We start from the raw sequence: 16,924 nt of genomic DNA, 5'->3' as shown, positions 1-16,924 counted from the left end.
TGTGTTCTCAGTGCGGCTGGAAAGGACTTTGCAGGCCCCGCCTGCCACACCACCTGCTCTAAAGGCTCCTTGATCTTTCCTGAACCATGTACATTACCAGGATGCCATCATCTTCCCAGAGAGCAAATGACATTAGGACCATATTGGGGACATAGAGGCCTGATGCATCCCCTGTGTCATCTGCCAACATCATAGTGTCCACAAGATCTGCTCAGACTTCCAAGCCACCTATTTTCTTGCATTGGTCCCCAGGTTGCTCTACAGTTTTAAAAAGCAGGTCTTCCAATTTCAAACCACTTATTTATGTTCACCACCTACACATGAGCTGCTGAATGGGGAAGGTCAGCCTGGCCCATCAAGGCTTCCCCTGCTGTATCTGTTCCTGACAGCACAGCTGTCCATGCATCTCAAAGGAGAGAATTCTCTTACAAAGACTCAGAAATAACCCTTTTCATAACAATTAGTTTCCATTCCTAATGCTTTCTCAGTGCAACCTATTTTTAGGCTGGTAGAGAAATGAGTCATCCAGAAGAAGGTATCCCTTCTGGTCAGAAAAGGACCAGAGAAAAATCAGGAAGCCTGGTGCTGAGCAAAGACACTGTCTTCCAAATGAGAGATGCTGTAAGCATGTTGGAGGTGAGGCATTGTCACCTGAGCCCTTCAGGGCAGCAGAGATTGTCCAGCCTCTGGTCCTCTCACTGCGCCTGCGCATCCACCCTTCCCCCAGCGCCACCCCGAGGAACATTCCCTGACTTCCACCGTTCTGTGGCCCAGACCTCCACCAGGGCCTCGGAACTCATCTGTACATGTGAGACGGAGAACTTTAATATCAGTTTGATATTTAATTATCATGGGGTGTGTGTGTGTGTGCACGCTTATGATGTATTTTTCAAAGGATAAGAAGAATGTACAGTGTAATTGAAAGGATATTTACCTTCTGAGAGAGGGGACTTGATCATGATTGAAAGTGGTGGACAAATGGGATCTGAGCTTCATCTGGTTCATTATAGTTTTTAAATAATTGATTTGTCTGTTATTGTGTAATTTAAAATTAATATAGTATAACAGAAAGTGCTGCTGTGAGGCCTCAGATTTTCAGGGAGTGTTTCAGTCAGAGTTCTCCACAGAAAATAGAACCAGTAGAAAGATAGATAGATTAAACAGAAGATAGAGATAGAGATATGTTGTTTAGTTGCTAAGTCGTGTCCGATTCTTTTGCGATCCCATGGACAGTAGCATGCCAGGCTCCTCTGTCCATGGGATTTCCTAGGCAAGAATACTGGAGTGGGTTGCCATTTCCTCCTCCAGGGGATCTTCCTGACTCAGGGAACACACTAACATCTCCTGCATTGGCAGGCAGATTCTTTACTGCTGAACCACCAGGTAAGCCCAGAAAAATATTTAATATATTATACTGAGAGAAAGAGAGAAAGGAGGAGACTTACTTTAAGAAATTTGCTCACATGATTGTAGGGACTCCAAGTCTGAAATTCTTAAAGGAGGTAATGAGCTGGAAACTGAGGGTTGATATTTATGTTCTACAAGGAATTCTTCAGGGAATCTTCCTTCTTCTCTGGGAAACTTCAGTTTTTTCTCTTAGAGCTTTCAACTTATTGGATGAAGTCCACCCATATTAGGTAGGGTAATCTGCTTTATTTAAAGTCAAGTGATTGTAGACCTTCACAACAACCACCTTACACTAAAGTCTGACCAAATAGCTGGGTCCTCTCACCTGGCCAGGATATAATTTTATCATTATAAGGGATTTCTTCAGGGTCTTCTCTTTTTATAAGATTTTTTTTATGTAGATCATTTTAAAAATTTTTATGGAATTTATTACAATATCACTTCTGTTTCATGTTTTGGTTTTTTGGCCTCGAGGCATAGAGGATCTTAGCCCCACTAACCAGGGATCAAACCTGCACCCCACACACAGGAAGACAGAGTCTCAACAACTCTGCTGCCAGGGAAGTCCCTTCTTCAGGCTCTTCTTACTGTCTTCTCCAAACAGGAGAAACACTTTGCATCCTGGTCTTAGATGTGCACATTCTTATCAGGATTCCACGCAGACATTTTGCACTGAAGTCTCTCGGCTTCTGATCTCTGACTTACCTCTGGGTCCCCTTGGCTCCCTGTTCTCACCCACAGCCCAGCGCTCCCCAGTCCCTGGGTCCAGCCCATCCTGTTGCCTCTGTTTTTCTGGGCTTTGGACTTAAGATAGCTGGAAAGTTCCATTAAAGGGAGAATGGAAAGCTTTTTATAAAGAACTTGACATTTTGAATGAGTAGCATTTCTACTTTTTTTTTCACTTTTACTAATTATACATTTTCTCAGTGGAATTTTAATATTCCTATATTATACAATTCGGTCAAAGGAAAAAGAGTAAGAAAACCCATAATCATACTACCCTAAAATAACCACTCTTAACATTTTAGTACACTTCAGTTCTTTTCTTACATGTATAATTTTGCAGAGTTGTAATCATATCCAATATATAATTTTATTATGTTTTCCACTTACCATTATATTATAAGCATTTTTAATGTTGCCACATAATCTTCAGGTCTGTCATTGTTAATAGCTACATAATAGTTCACTGAATTGAAGTGCTTTATTTACTTAACTATACTGTTATCTTTAAACAATTTCAAATTTCTTCTTACAATAAAGAGATACATCTTTGTGATTGTAGTGCTCTTTTTAACACCTAGAATTCTTTCACATAGGCTTAAAATTGCTCAGCCAAAGAATATTGTGCCTGTGTTTTTCTCTGCTGACATATATTTCCAAATAGATCTTTTTAATGGTTGTGTCAATTTACACTGCTGCCAGTGTAAATAAGGACCATTGCATTTTTGTTCTCTTGAGAGCAGAGCTTTGACAGGTGGGGGATAGGAGACCAGGAGGAAGACATTTCGACAACAAAGCCTGAGCCTTGCTTTCTGGAAAGTACTAGGGTTCTCACACTGGTTTTGTGTTGCTTTGCTTTTCACAGACTGAGCAGCTGATAACTCTGTGGGTCCTCTTTGTTTTCACCATTGTTGGAAATGCCATTGTGCTGTTCTCTACGTGGAGGAGGAAGAGGAAGTCGAGAATGACCTTTTTTGTGACTCAGCTGGCCATCACAGGTAAGCAATTGCAGAAGAGGAATGAGCTGAGTAGAGAATTCCAATGGCTCCTCACTGTGAAGTATTTTACCAACAGAACTGGTGTATTACCAGCCTAAAACACAGCTGCAGATTTGGGAATAATTTCTGTAGGGATAGAAAACTCAAATTTGAATTTTTCTTCCAACAAATTTAACATATTTAAATATTTATAAGATTCCATTATAAAAATAACTCTCTAAACAACAAAGTTGAGTATACCATTGTCAGTGCTACCAAAGGGTTCTACTTTCGCTATACACAGCAGCCTCTATGGTTCACTAAGGTAATATTATCATATCATACTATATGATGAGCTTAAAGAATATACCCCAGAAAATGGACCAGAATTATCTTCACTCAGTAATAAATGTTAAGTCTCAAGGGCTTTGCTGATTTAAATCTGTGGGCATTGCTTTTGAAACGTAAGTGACATGTAACACCACTGCTGGGCATAGTACAAGGATCATATCTTAGATTTAGATGCTTAAGGGTGGATTTAGGAACTGGGTAGTACTATTGAAAGGCTGTGGAGTCCTGAGCTATGGGAACCAGATAGCTGTAATCTGCTTTTAATTTGAATCTTACTGAGGGCAAATGGAAAAAAAAAAAAAATTTTTATAAGTGTTAAGTGCTAACAAGGAGCAATGGTAGATGACTGTTAGGAAGGGCTGTTAGGTACATTTCAACCTGTTTTGTGCTCTGAGTTGCAGTAAAGGCTGTGAGAGTTCCTGGGAATTTGGCCTTAAACTCCAATATATGAAACATATGACATTGTAACTTATAAGAAAACCTTAGCCATACCTTGTTGATATCCTGAAATTCCCCTCTTCCTCTTTAACAAAGTGTAGGAGGCCCATCTGCTTAGGTCAGGCTACAGTGACCAGGGTGAAAAACAAGGGCACTACTGAAAAATATGAAGATTCCCCCAAGTAACAAAAGTGGGACTTGTGATGAAAGAGACTCCTTCAATCTTTCCTATAAAGAGAAGCCCCATTTTTCACTAGGAGTAGAGAGTAGGAGGTGGCTTCCCAGGTAGCACTAGTGGTAAAGAAACTGCCTGCCAGGAGACATAAGAGATGCAGTTTCAACCCCTGGGTCAGGAAGATCCTCTGGAGAAGGGCATGGCAACCCACTCTAGTATTCTTGCCTGGAGAATCCCAAGGACAGAGGAGCTGGGCAGGCTATAGTCCACAGGGTTGCAAAAAGTCAGACATGACTGGAGTGACATAGCATGCATGCAAAGGGTAGGAGTAAAGGGTAATTAGAATCATCTGTTGATAGTAAATGTAAAATTCTTAGATGAGGTTATAATAACTTACTTTCACCATATTTTTGTCAGTTACAGTGCTGTAACCAACATTCTATGAAACCATATATTCTTTTAGAGTGTAAGAATTTAGGAGGTGTTAAGGATATCAGCTTAGAATTTAAGCTTTGTCAAAAATAATAATAAATGAACAGCTAAAATCTCACCATCTGTTTTCAAAAAGAAGAGTTGTGTGTTCTACTGAAATCCATAGTCTGCTGCGTTAACCTGGGCTTAATTTCCCTCGAGTGTTCTAGATAGTCTGGTTTTTCTTTGTTAAGTCCCTATGGAAAAACTCAAGGAGTCAGATCAGGAGGATTTCAAGTGAAGAATTCTTGGAGAAAGCAACTTTGCCTAGGGTCTGAGAATGGGCTAACTTCTTATGTAAGATGTTAAAATTTTCTTCACTCACATTTCACCATGATCTCAGATCCTGTAGTAAGGGATCTGAGAATACAAATCGGAGTCTTCAGTAGCACATATGAAAATGTTGCTCCAGTATCAGCTGAAGGATCTTACACTTTGAGATTTACATAAATTTGATTTGAATCTCCTATCCTATGTTAATGGCCTCCCCAAGATTTCTTCAAATTTCCTGGACTTTGTATTTTTACTTGTCACTTCTGGTTCTCACTTGCTATCTCTGCTGAACTCTTGCTCTGTTTTATAAGCATCTCACCTTCCCTCATTAGTCTTTCTTTTTTAAAGCCAGACTGACCCTAACAAAGCACTCAGCTCTCTTTTATTTTCTTTAAAAATTATCCACAGAAACATAACTTTCTATGTTTAAAAGATTTTGCCAAATGTTTCTGGCAACAGAGAGAGACTGCATTATAATAAAGCAACTATATTAAAGTTGAATATATTTTTAAAACTTTCAGCTACCACCAGGTGTCTTTGACTCTCCAATGTTGTTCATAGGATGACCAAATTTTTTCACATAAACATATTCTTAAATCATCAGATTCAACTGACATCATCAGTGACAGACATATTTGGAAAACAAAATTCAGAGACATTTTTATACCTGGCTCTTCTAATAGCGAAAAGTAAATGCTAACAATTGTTATTGGGTAAGGCAATATTCTTAAATATTCAAAATTCTTAGAGATGGGAATACCAGACCACCTGACCTGCCTCCTGAGAAATCTGTATGCAGGTCAAGAATTAATAGTTAGAACCGGACATGGAACAACAGACTGGTTGCAAATCAGGAAAGACGTACGTCAAGGCTGTATTTTGTCACCTTGCTTTTTTAACTTAAATGCAGAGTACATCATGTGAAATGCTGGGCTGGATGAAGCACAAGCTGGAATCAAGATTGCCAGGAGAAATATCAATAACCTCAGATATGCAGATGACACCGCCCTTATGGAAGAAAGAGAAGAAGAACTAAAGAGCCTCTTGATGAAAGTGAAAGAGGAGAGTAGAAAAGTCAGCTCAAAACTCAATATTCAGAAAGCTAAGATCATGGCATCTGGTCCCATCACTTCATGGCAAATAGATGGGGAAACAATGGAAACAGTGGCTGACTATTTTTCTGGGCTCCAAAATCATTGGAAATGGTGACTGCAGCCATGAAATTAAAAGACACTTGCTCCTTGGAAGAAAAGCTATGACCAACCTAGATAGCATATTCAAAAGCAGAGACATTACTTTGCCAACAAAGGTCTGTCTAGTCAAAGCTATGGTTTTTCCAGTAGTCATGTATGGATGTGAGAGTTGGATTTTAAAGCAAGCTGAGCACTGAAGAATTGATGCTTTTGAACTATGGTGTTGGAGAAGACTCTTGAAGGTCCCTTGGACAGCAAGGAGATCCAACCAGTCCATCCTAAAGGAAATCAATCCTGAATATTCACTGGGGGTACTGATACTGAAGCTGAAGCTCTGATACTTTGGCCACCTGATGCAAAGAACTGACTCATTAGAAAAGATCCTGATTCTGAGAAAGATTGAAGGCAGGAGGAGAAGGGGATGACAGAGGATGAGAAGGTTGGATGGCATCACCAACTCAATGGACGTGAGTTTGAGCAGGCTCTGGAAGACAAAGAATCAGACACAACTGAGCGACTGAACTGAAAGCAATATTAGTACTCTTCATTAAATAATATCATCCATCATGACTCTCCTGTCAAAAGCCTCCTACTTACAGTGATTCTTTGAGGAGCCTTTTGATTTCCACTTGGTCTCTGATATACTTAGTTGGTGAATCAGTTGGAATTGGATTCAGCTGAATATCTATAAAATCCAGATAAAGGTGGCTTAAGTCTACAAGGATTTATTTTCATATTATGTAAAGAATTCTGGAGGTAGGCAGTCCAGGGCTCATATTGTATTTCCCCATCACTGGCAACTCAGGCTTCTCATATCTCTACTCTATTAAAGAATGTTCAACCTCAAGGTCAGCTCGTGGTATATGGCTCGTGGTCAGTTGTTGGTTCAAGATGGCTGCTGAAACTCCTGCCGTCATTCCCAGATTCCAGTCAACAAAAAGGCAGAGAGGGGAAAGGACAAAAGGCACTCACGCCCCACCACCTGTCCTCTTAGCTGGCATTCCTAGGATTCCCACTCATTAATTTTTGCTTGTATTTTATTTGCCATGTCTAACTAAAGAGAAGCTAAAATATAAAGAAGTAAATGTTTTTGGTTTTTTTGTTCATTGGTAACCCACTGGCCAGAAAAAAATCGTTTCTCTTCCTAAGAGAGAACAGAAGTAATTAGCAGTCTCAAGCATAGCTTGTCTTCTGTACTTTAGTTTCCTTCAAGAAAGAGTTTAGTCAGTGAATCTCTGTTTGACCACCCATTTCCCTGCTTTGAAGATACTTCTACCAGATGCTGTGCTTTCTTCTTCAGACCTCACATCTTGGCAGGTAGCACTTTTCATGTTGTCCAAACACTGCAGTGATCCATTGAATGACTGTACATTAAGTAGATAAATTCCTATTGCTGACTATTTACATGAAAGAAGTGAAAGTGTTAGTCAGTCATGTCTGACACTTTGCGAACCATGGACTGTATAACCTACCAGGTTCCTCTATCCATAAAATTCTCCAGGCAAGAATACTGGAGTGGGTTGCCATTTCTTTCTCCAGGGGATCTTCCTGATCCAGGGATTGAACCCGGGTCTCTGTAAAGAATCTTGTAGACAGATTCTTTACCAGTGGAGTTATAAGAGAAGCCTGTCTTCAATTTTTGGCTACTATCATCAATTCTGCAATGAATATTCTCACAATTAAATCTGACAAGCATCCTTTATTATTCACTTAAGAAAATTTATAGACATGAACTTAGTGCATCAAAGGAAGACACTTTCATGACTTTAAAATTGGCCAATGTCCTTTTAGGTCACCCAGGCTAAATGATGATGAAAAATGGCATGCAACAAACCTTCCAGAAGCCACCAACACAGATTCACACTGAGTCTTATTTTTAAAAGATCCTAAAAACAGAAGCCTTCAGTTCAGTTCAATTCAGTCACTCAGTCATGCCTGACTCTTTGTGACCCCGTGGATCGCAGCATGCCAAGCTTCCCTGTCCACCACCAGTTCCTAGAACTTGCTCAAACTCATGTCCATTGCATCAGTGATGCCATGCAACCATCTCATCCTCTGTCGTCCCCTTCTCCTCTGCTTACAATCTCTCCCAGCATCAGGGTCTTTTCTAATGAGTCAGTTCTTCACATCAGGTGGTCAAAGTATTGGAGTTTCAGCGTCAACATCAGTCCTTCCAATGAATATTCAGGACTGATCTCCTTTAGGATGGACTGGTTGGATCTCCTTGCAGTCCAAGGGACTCTCAAGAGTCTTCTCCAACACCACAGTTCAAAAGCATCAATTCTTCAGTGCTCAGCTTGCTTTATAGTCCAACTCTCACATCCATACATGACCACAGGAAAAACCATAGCTTTGACTAGACAGACCTTTGTTGGCAAAGTAATGTCTCTGCTTTTCAATATGCTATCTAGGTTGGTCATGGCTTTTCTTCCAAGGAGCAAGTGTCTTTTAATTTCATGAGTGCAATCATCATCTGCAGTGATTTTGGAGCCCCCCGAAATAAAATCTGTCACTGTTTCCATTGTTTCCCCATCTATTTGCCTTGAAATGATTGAACTAAGATGCCATAATCTTAGTTTTCTGAATGTTGAGTTTTAAGCTGACTTTTCTACTCTCCTCTTTCACTTTCATCAAGAGGCTCTTTAGTTCTTCTTCTCTTTCTGCCATAAGGGTGGTGTCATCTGCATATCTGAGGTTATTGATATTTCTCCTGGCAATCTTGATTCCAGCTTGTGCTTCATCCAGCCCAGCATTTCCCATGATGTACTCTGCATATAAGCTAAATAAACAGGGTGACAGTATACAGCCTTGACATACTCCTTTCCCAATTTGGAACCAATCCATTGTTCCACGTCCTGTTCTAACTGTTGCTTCCTGATCTGCATACAGATTTCTCAGGGGGCAGGTCAGGTGGTCTGGTATTCCCATGTCTTTAAGAATTTTCCACAGTTTGTTGTGGTCCATACAGTCAAAGGCTTTGGCGTAGTCAATAAAGCAGAAGTAGATGTTTTTCTGGAACTCTCTTGCTTTTTCTATGATCCAACTGCTATTGGCAATTTGATCTCTGGCAATTTTTAGGTCACCCAGGCTAAAAGATGATGAAAAATGTCATGCGACAAACCTTTTAGAAGCCACCAGCACAGATCCACACTGAGTCATATTTTTCAAAGATCCTCCAAACGGAAGCCTTATTTATTTGCAATAACATTAGGGCATGATTAGTTCCTTGAAGGCGTAGATCCTCTCTGTTCATCTGTTAACATTCAGTCCACACCTACTCAAATCTAATTTACTTATTGTAAAAAGGAGCAGGGCTTCCCTGGTGGCTCAGTAGTAAAGAATCTGGCTGCCAATGCAGAAGACACAGGTTTGATCCCTGGTCCAGGAAGATCCCACATGCTGTGGAGCAACTAAGTTCACAGCTATTGAGCCTGTGCTCTGAAGCCAGGAGCCACAACTCCTGAGCCCATGTGCCTCCACTACTACTGAAGTCCACATGACCTAGAGAGAGTCCTTGCCCTGAGGCAAGGGAAGCCACAGCAATGACAAGCCCACCGCAACTGGAGAAGTAGCCCCAACTCTCCACAACAAAGGAAAGCCCCAGTGGCAGAGAAGACCCAGCACAGCCAAAAATAAATAAATGTTGAAAAATCATTTCAAAAATAAAAAGGAACATTTTCTCCCCTCCTAGCTAGTGTATCAGAGAAGAAGCCACATCTACTTGCCCTTCTTTCCCCCGCAGTTCCCATAGCAGCGCTCCTGTATTTGTGAAAACAGAGAACACATCATTTACATTTGAATGGAAGAATTGTTTTAGTTTTAGTTTTACACGCATATACTTCAATTCACTTCCTTCTTCTCCACATTTCTGATCCCTTCAAAAAACACTTAATTCTCTATATCTTCCATTAGAAATTTTGATTGTAGGATTTAGCCTTGAGAATATAAGAAAACCAGATCTTAAAGCTGCTATTTTGGCATATTCTGCAATTTTTAGCACATCCATTTTAACAATTTTCTGGATGAATTTAATGACTGTTTATATTTTATGAGCTAAAGTGCCAATTAAAATTTATTATTCATTTATCATCTTTAGGACTGACGTCTGTTCTATTCAAATGCCATAAAGAACGGGAGCTAATGAGAGTAACTCCCATTGAGTGTTCAACCAAGGAAAGATAGAAAACATATTTTTGGCATATATTCAAATAACTTTCTTCTGATAAGACCAAGTCATCTCACATTGGTGGAAATTAGCTCTGCCTCAAAGCACTTTCTGGAGAGCAACTTACTAATAAACTAAGGAATGTACCGTCCTCAAAGGCTCCCTGTTAATTATCTGACAGAGAAAACTGAGAGCTTTAGCAAGGGAGGTAAGACCAGGAAGAGTGAGGTGTTCAAGGTCATACATAGAGTTCACTACCACTTACAAAGCTGATTTCACTCACTGAGTTGCATATTCAGTTCATTTCATTTATACTCAGTTCATTATTTGAATTCTGCTTATTCATTTACTTTTTTTTATTGTTTTCAATAAGCTTAACACGTTCAAAGTAATGACACGTGATACGTATATATAACAATAAGTTCAGTTAACAACCATCACCTCACATAGTTACAATTTGGGGGGGAAGAATGTCAAGAAATTTTAAAATCTACTCTCTAAGCAACTTTCAAATACACAATACAGTATTGTTAACGACAATCACCATGTTGTACATTATATCCCCAGAAGGACTTCTTCTTCTAAGTAGAAGTTGGTTCCCTTTGACCATCTTCACCCATTTCCCCCAGTCCTCACCTCTGACAACCACCTATCTGTCCTCTGTTTCTGTGAGTTCATGTTTTTTTTCTCTTAGTTTCCACATACAGCATTTGTCTTTCTCTGCCCTTTCACTTAGCATATTGCCTTCAAGATTCATCTATGCATTGTCATAAATGGGAGGATCTCCTCTTCATGGTTGAATAATATTCCATTGTGTATATAAACCATGTATTCTTCTTTATAATATTTATTTATTTTTGGCTGAGGTCTTTTGTGGTTTGATGTGAATTTTAGGAATTTTTTTCTATTTCTGTGAAAAAATATCCTTGAAATATTGACACAGATTGCATTAAACCTACTGATTGTTTGGGGCAGTACGGACACTTTAATAATATTAAATCTTCCAATCCATGAAAGAGGTTATCTTTCCATTCATTTGTGTCTTATTGAACTTCTTTAATCAATATCTTACAGCTTTCTGTGTGCAGATCTTTCACCTCCTTCATTAAATTTACTCATAAGCATTTTATTGTTTTGAATGCTATTGAAATGGGGTTATTTCCTTATATCTTTTTCAGATAGTTGTTAGTGCATAGAAAAGGAATTGGCTTCTGTATGTTGCTTTTATATCCTGCAACCCAAATCAGGCAAAAATAATGACTAAGCTCCCTAGCCAAATGGGGTCACCATCTGTGATCTTTGCTCTCATGCATGTGTGAAGAGAAATGTGGTCTGCCAAGACCTGAGCACTGGTTGCTCTGGCTCCACCCTCCTTCTCTGTTTGTTTCTGATCCACAGGAGTCAAACCCTGCATGGTTCCCCAGTGATCCTTGAGGAGTGAGATCATAGTGGGCATCCTGGGAAGCATCCTGCAACATCGGGGGAAGTGGATGCTCACTTTGGTATATTTCTTCCCCACTGGAGAAACTGTAGGCCAAGTAGGGCCCTCTCAGGTGTGGCCTTGTGCTTGCCTGGGGGAGGGGCAATGCAGTCAGAGTGTAGTTCTTCCCATTACCCTTATATTAGAGTCCTTCTTGATCTCTGTGGTTCAACAGGCTATTTCACCTCACCTCATTGTTCAGGCATTTTCATAATCATGTCCTGTCTATGGACAGTGGCTAGTTGGTCTTCTTGTGAGGGGGACTATAGTAAGGAATGATCTGTGTTGCCATCTTGATGACATTATTTGTAATCCTTCCCTTCTGTAACGCAAATGCTTAAGACTATGGATAATTTTCTTCTAAGGGATTCTTGTCCGCAGTAGTAGATATAATGGTCATCTGAGTTAAATTCACCCATTCTTGCCAATATCCGCTGGATCATGGAAAAAGCAAGAGAGTTCCAGAAAAACATCTATTTCTGCTTTGTTGACTATGCCAAAGCCTTTGACTGTGTGGATCACAATAAACTGTGGAAAATTCTGAAAGAGATGGGAATACCAGACCACCTGACCTGCCTCTTGAGAAACCTATATGCACATCAGGAAGCAACAGTTAGAACTGGACATGGAACAACAGACTGGTTCCAAATAGGAAAAGGAGTACTTCAAGGCTGTATATTGTCACTCTGCTTATTTAAGCTATATGGAAAATATATCATGAGAAACGCTGGGCTGGGAGAAGCATAAGCTGGAATCAAGATTGCCAGGAGAAATATCAATAACCTCAGATATGCAGATGACACCACCCTTATGGCAGAAAGTGAAGAGGAACTAAAAAGCCTCTTGAGGAAAGTGAAAGTGGAGAGTGAAAAAGTTGGCTTAAATCTCAACATTCAGAAAACGAAGATCATGGCATCTGGTCCCATCACTTCATGGCAAGTAGATGGGGAAACAGTGGAAGCAGTGTCAGACTTTATTTTGGGGGGCTCCAAAATCACTGCAGATGGTGACTGCAGCCATGAAAGTAAAAGACACTTACTCCATGGAAGAAAATTTATGAGCAACCTAGATAGCATATTGAAAAGCCAGAGACATTATTTTGCCAACAAAGGTCCGTCTAGTCAAGGCTATGGTTTTTCCAGTGGTCATGTATGGATGTGAGAGTTGGACTGTGAAGAAAGCTGAGCACCGAAGAATTGATGCTTTTGAACTGTGGTGTTGGAGAAGACTCTTGAGAGTCCCTTGGACTGCAAGGAGATCCAACCAGTCCATCCTAAAGGAGATCAGCCCTGGGTGGGAAAGAATGATGCTAAAGCTGAAACTCCAGTACTTTGGCCACCTCATGAGAAGAGTTGACTCGTTGGAAAAGACTCTGATGCTGGGAGGGATTAGGGGCAGGAGGAGAAGGGGTAAACAGAGGATGAGATGGCTGGATGGCATCACTGACTCGATGGACGTGAGTCTGAGTGAACTCCGGGAGTTGGTGATGGACAGGGAGGCCTGGTGTGCTTCGATTCATGGTGTCACAGAGTCAGACACGACCGAGCTACTGAACTGAACTGATGTATAATTTTTTCCTAAATTCATATATTTCATGAATTAATTCTGTTTTATTTTTCAAATATTTAGTGCTTTTTTATTTCCTCCTTCACTATGAAATAACCATTTTATAGGTTTTGATTATTTTTATCTTTAATTTTCAGATGACTATTTTTCTATGACATTTTGTAATTCACAAGTAATTGTATTGCCGTGCAGTCAGAGAATATTTTTAGAAGAATTCCTGCTCTTTTGAAAAATATTTAATACATACTAAAAATTAGGACATGTCAACTTAAAAAGAGTAGTCACAACCTAAGTTTAGAGTTATGTTTGATTTGGTGGGAGATTTTTGGACTTCAAGCACAGAGACAGCATCTCAAGCAATCCTGAGAGAACTGCTCTGAGGAGGTGAAGGGGAGAGTCAGGTTATATAAAAGTTTTACAACAAAGAGCAGGTAGTCTTACCATCAAAAGATTATTGTTAATTAAAGAAAATCAGATACCCCAGGTTAAGGAATTTAGCACTTTTCTATGTAGGCGAAGAGCTTGCTGAAATCATTCCTTTCGTATTCCTCTCAGTTATCCTGGGGCCAGTATCCTGGGTTTTTCACATTCTGAGCTCCCTTGGGGCTCACCATAGGGACTGGCTGCAAACTGATTACTATTAGATAGCAGGTTGGAGAAGGAAATGGCAACCCATTCCAGTATTCTTGCCTGGAAAATCCCTTGGACAGAGGAGCCTGGCAGGCTACAGTCCATGGGTTCACAAAGAGCTGGACATGACTCAATGACTGAGATGCACGCAGATAGCAGGTATTCTTCTTCCTGAATGCCCTTAGGACTCAACACTTCACACTGGAGGGCTGGAATTGCTGATGACTGTGACATCCTTGTTTATTGATATGGCAGGAAATATTTCATTTCTCAGACTTAAATTTTTCATTTCATTTCATTTAATAATAATTAAAGTTGTGGAAATTTAAAAAAAATCACCTAAATGAGAAAAGCAATGGTTGTTTATTAAAAGCTTACAATAACAAGGGAGTCAATCATTGTCATTTGTGTTGGCAGACACTCAAAGATAAGCAAAACAGTGGAAGTGCTTTGTAATGGAAAAAAAAAGACTTCAGGTATGCCTTGATTGGAGGCTGTTGGCACAGGAAATGGTAGGCAGGCTAACTAGAAACATGGCACCTATGTGATTGGTTAACATTGCATATTTGGCTTTGTTCAATTGGTTCTAAGTTGGAAACAGAGGTGGTTATTCATTAGGGAAGCTGTCAGCTTTCAATCACAAGCTGGCTGTTTGGGGCAGATCACTATAGCAGTTATCGTTTGGTTTTCCAGACAGGCTGCTATAGATAGTAGGTTGGCTTCCTGCAATCACTGCAGGTTGTGGGCCAAAGTTCCATTTTTATATAGTCTGGTCATTGTCCATATGTATATTTAGTTTTTATATTCTTTGTACTTAACCTTCTGAATTTTCTCTGGTTAGCATCTTCAGATTTTCTGTATTTCCATATATGTACTTCTTGCTTATTCACTATGTCATGAGTAACTAAAAGCGCTGTTAAAAACTTTCATACTTTCTCTCATTTTCTCCCAGTATCTTTTAATCTTTATTTATTTTATAAATTTTAGCATTCTGTTACTTGGTTCTTAAAGTCTCTTAATATATCTTTAATACAGGTTTGAGTGCTTACTATTACATACACAAACACAATCCTTCTACTTTCATTTATTAACTTGCTTAAATTTTATTTATGTGATACTAATATTAAATGCATCTATTTAATTTTATTGGATTCATTTTTCACACACTGGACTAAGCATTTTAATAAAACCTCATTTAAAAACTATATATTTATCATAAATGCCTCTGCTTTGTGACTATGCTTGCAATAATTATCAACAAGTATTTCTATATTTGAATATTTCAAAGATTATCAATAGTTGGCTTCCCCATTCCTGGTTCCTTTATTTTGATAGAGCTCCCAATCTGGAGTACTTTGAGTGCTTTTTTTTTTCCCACTTCAGGATAGGATTCTCAAGAACCTGGCATTAGTGAAAAAGACTTTCTCTTGCCTCCCAAAAATAAAAATAGAGGTGAGGAAATGTTGAATTCACAACTCAAATCGCCAAAGATGTTGCTCTATTGACTCCTGGCATTTCATGTTACAGAGAAGTATAAAGTCAGTCTGGAATTTCTTCCCTTATAGCTTATCAGATTTTTTTTCTTTCAAATATTCATGCTTTTACCTGGTTATATCTATTTATTGATCTGTTGTATCAGTTCTGCTTTTTGCCAAGTAAGCTCTTTTGATTTGCAGATTAAAGTGATTTCTAAGTTCATTTTGTTTGTGTCTGAATATTGATTACCTTCCATTAGTTCTGATCTTATGTTCAGGAACACTGTCCATATGTTAGGAACTATGGTCCTTTTCTCTCACCAATTATATATCTTGGTACTATTCTTCCGTATTTGGAAGAACTATGAAAACTTTTTCTAATGATTGATTTGATTTTGATTAGCAGTGTAAAACTCTACTTTTAAATGTTTCTAAAGTCTCTTAAAAGTTGCTTTTCCTTTGAGCAGTTTCAAAGCATTCATTCTTTATATTATCTAGTGCCTTTTTATTGCTGTCAACTTCTCAGGATTCCTCTTTTTACAACTTACTTAATGACTTCCTACTTCCCAGGTGGCTGGTTCTAGTGGTAAAGAACCCGCCTCCTGATGCAGAAAACATGAGAGACTCGGGTTTGATCTCTGGAGTGAGAAGATCCCCTGGAGGAGGGCATGGCAACCCACTCCAGTAGTCTTGCCCAGTGAAACCCGTGGACAGGCTACAGTCCATGGGATGGCAAAGAGTTGGACACGACTGCAGCAACTTGGCACGCAATGTCTTCTTAGGTGGTGCTAGTGGTAAAGAAGCTGCCTGCCAATGCAGGAGATGTAAGAGACACAGGTCGTAAAAGATGTGGGTTCAATCCCTGGGTTGGGAAGATCCCCTGGAGGAGGAAATGGCACCCCACTCCAGCATTTTTTCCTGGAGAAATCCACAGACAGAGGAGCCTGGTGGTGTACAGTCTATGGGATCGAAAGAGTTGGACTCAACTGAGCATCAGAGCGTGTCTTACTACCTCATCTTTCATCTTGCCACAATGTCAAAGTTTTTCTAAAAGGTAATAAGAACACAAAACACTGCCTAAGATTTAAGTATGTCTCCTGAACTAAAGGGTTTTGTTTAAGGATTTTTTTCTGACATTTGTGTGTTCTTTTCTACTTAATGTTATAAAATTTCACTACTTTATGACTCACTGATTCCACTAAAAGTTGTTTGATTGGCTAACATCTGAATAAGTGCATGTTCTTCGTTTAGATTATTCCTACAGTGGCTACACTATGCCATCATTGTTCCCTACTCTGAGAAGAGGTGGTCTGTGTTTGTAAAGAAAACCGGTTTCTCTTGAGCAGGAAAAGAAGGCACTGCCTTATCACTCTGGGAATAATCTAACTAAAAGGAATGAACACTTATCCCAGAAAATCTTTTTCTTCTTCAGAGAAATTGGGTTTCTTTTTGTTCTCCCCCTTTGCTCCTGATCATTACACTGATCAGGCGTCATCACTGCAGCCTGGGAAAGGCACTTCATCTCACTAAGCCTTCTGTTTTCTCAACTCGAAAATGAAGAAGCTATCCAGATAGGCTTAAGAGATCAGAAGTGATCTGG

The 16,924-nt window shown here is 39.5% G+C and overlaps 1 protein-coding gene across 2 annotated transcripts in view; it reads left to right on the top strand.

The window, feature by feature from the left end:
* NPSR1 (neuropeptide S receptor 1) overlaps nucleotides 1-16,924 on the top strand; it is a 159,849-nt gene that overhangs the window by 25,169 nt on the left and 117,756 nt on the right. For both annotated transcript variants that reach the window (XM_068973323.1, XM_068973322.1), the window contains exon 2: nucleotides 2,996-3,128. In XM_068973323.1, the coding sequence (XP_068829424.1) occupies nucleotides 2,996-3,128 (133 nt within the window). The remainder of the gene's footprint in view (nucleotides 1-2,995; nucleotides 3,129-16,924) is intronic.

The sequence above is a fragment of the Capricornis sumatraensis genome, chromosome 5 (genome assembly GCF_032405125.1).
Source record: "Capricornis sumatraensis isolate serow.1 chromosome 5, serow.2, whole genome shotgun sequence".
Lineage (NCBI taxonomy): Eukaryota > Metazoa > Chordata > Mammalia > Artiodactyla > Bovidae > Capricornis > Capricornis sumatraensis.
Note: the sequence above shows the minus strand (reverse complement) of the source record. Positions and strands in the feature narration are given on the sequence as shown.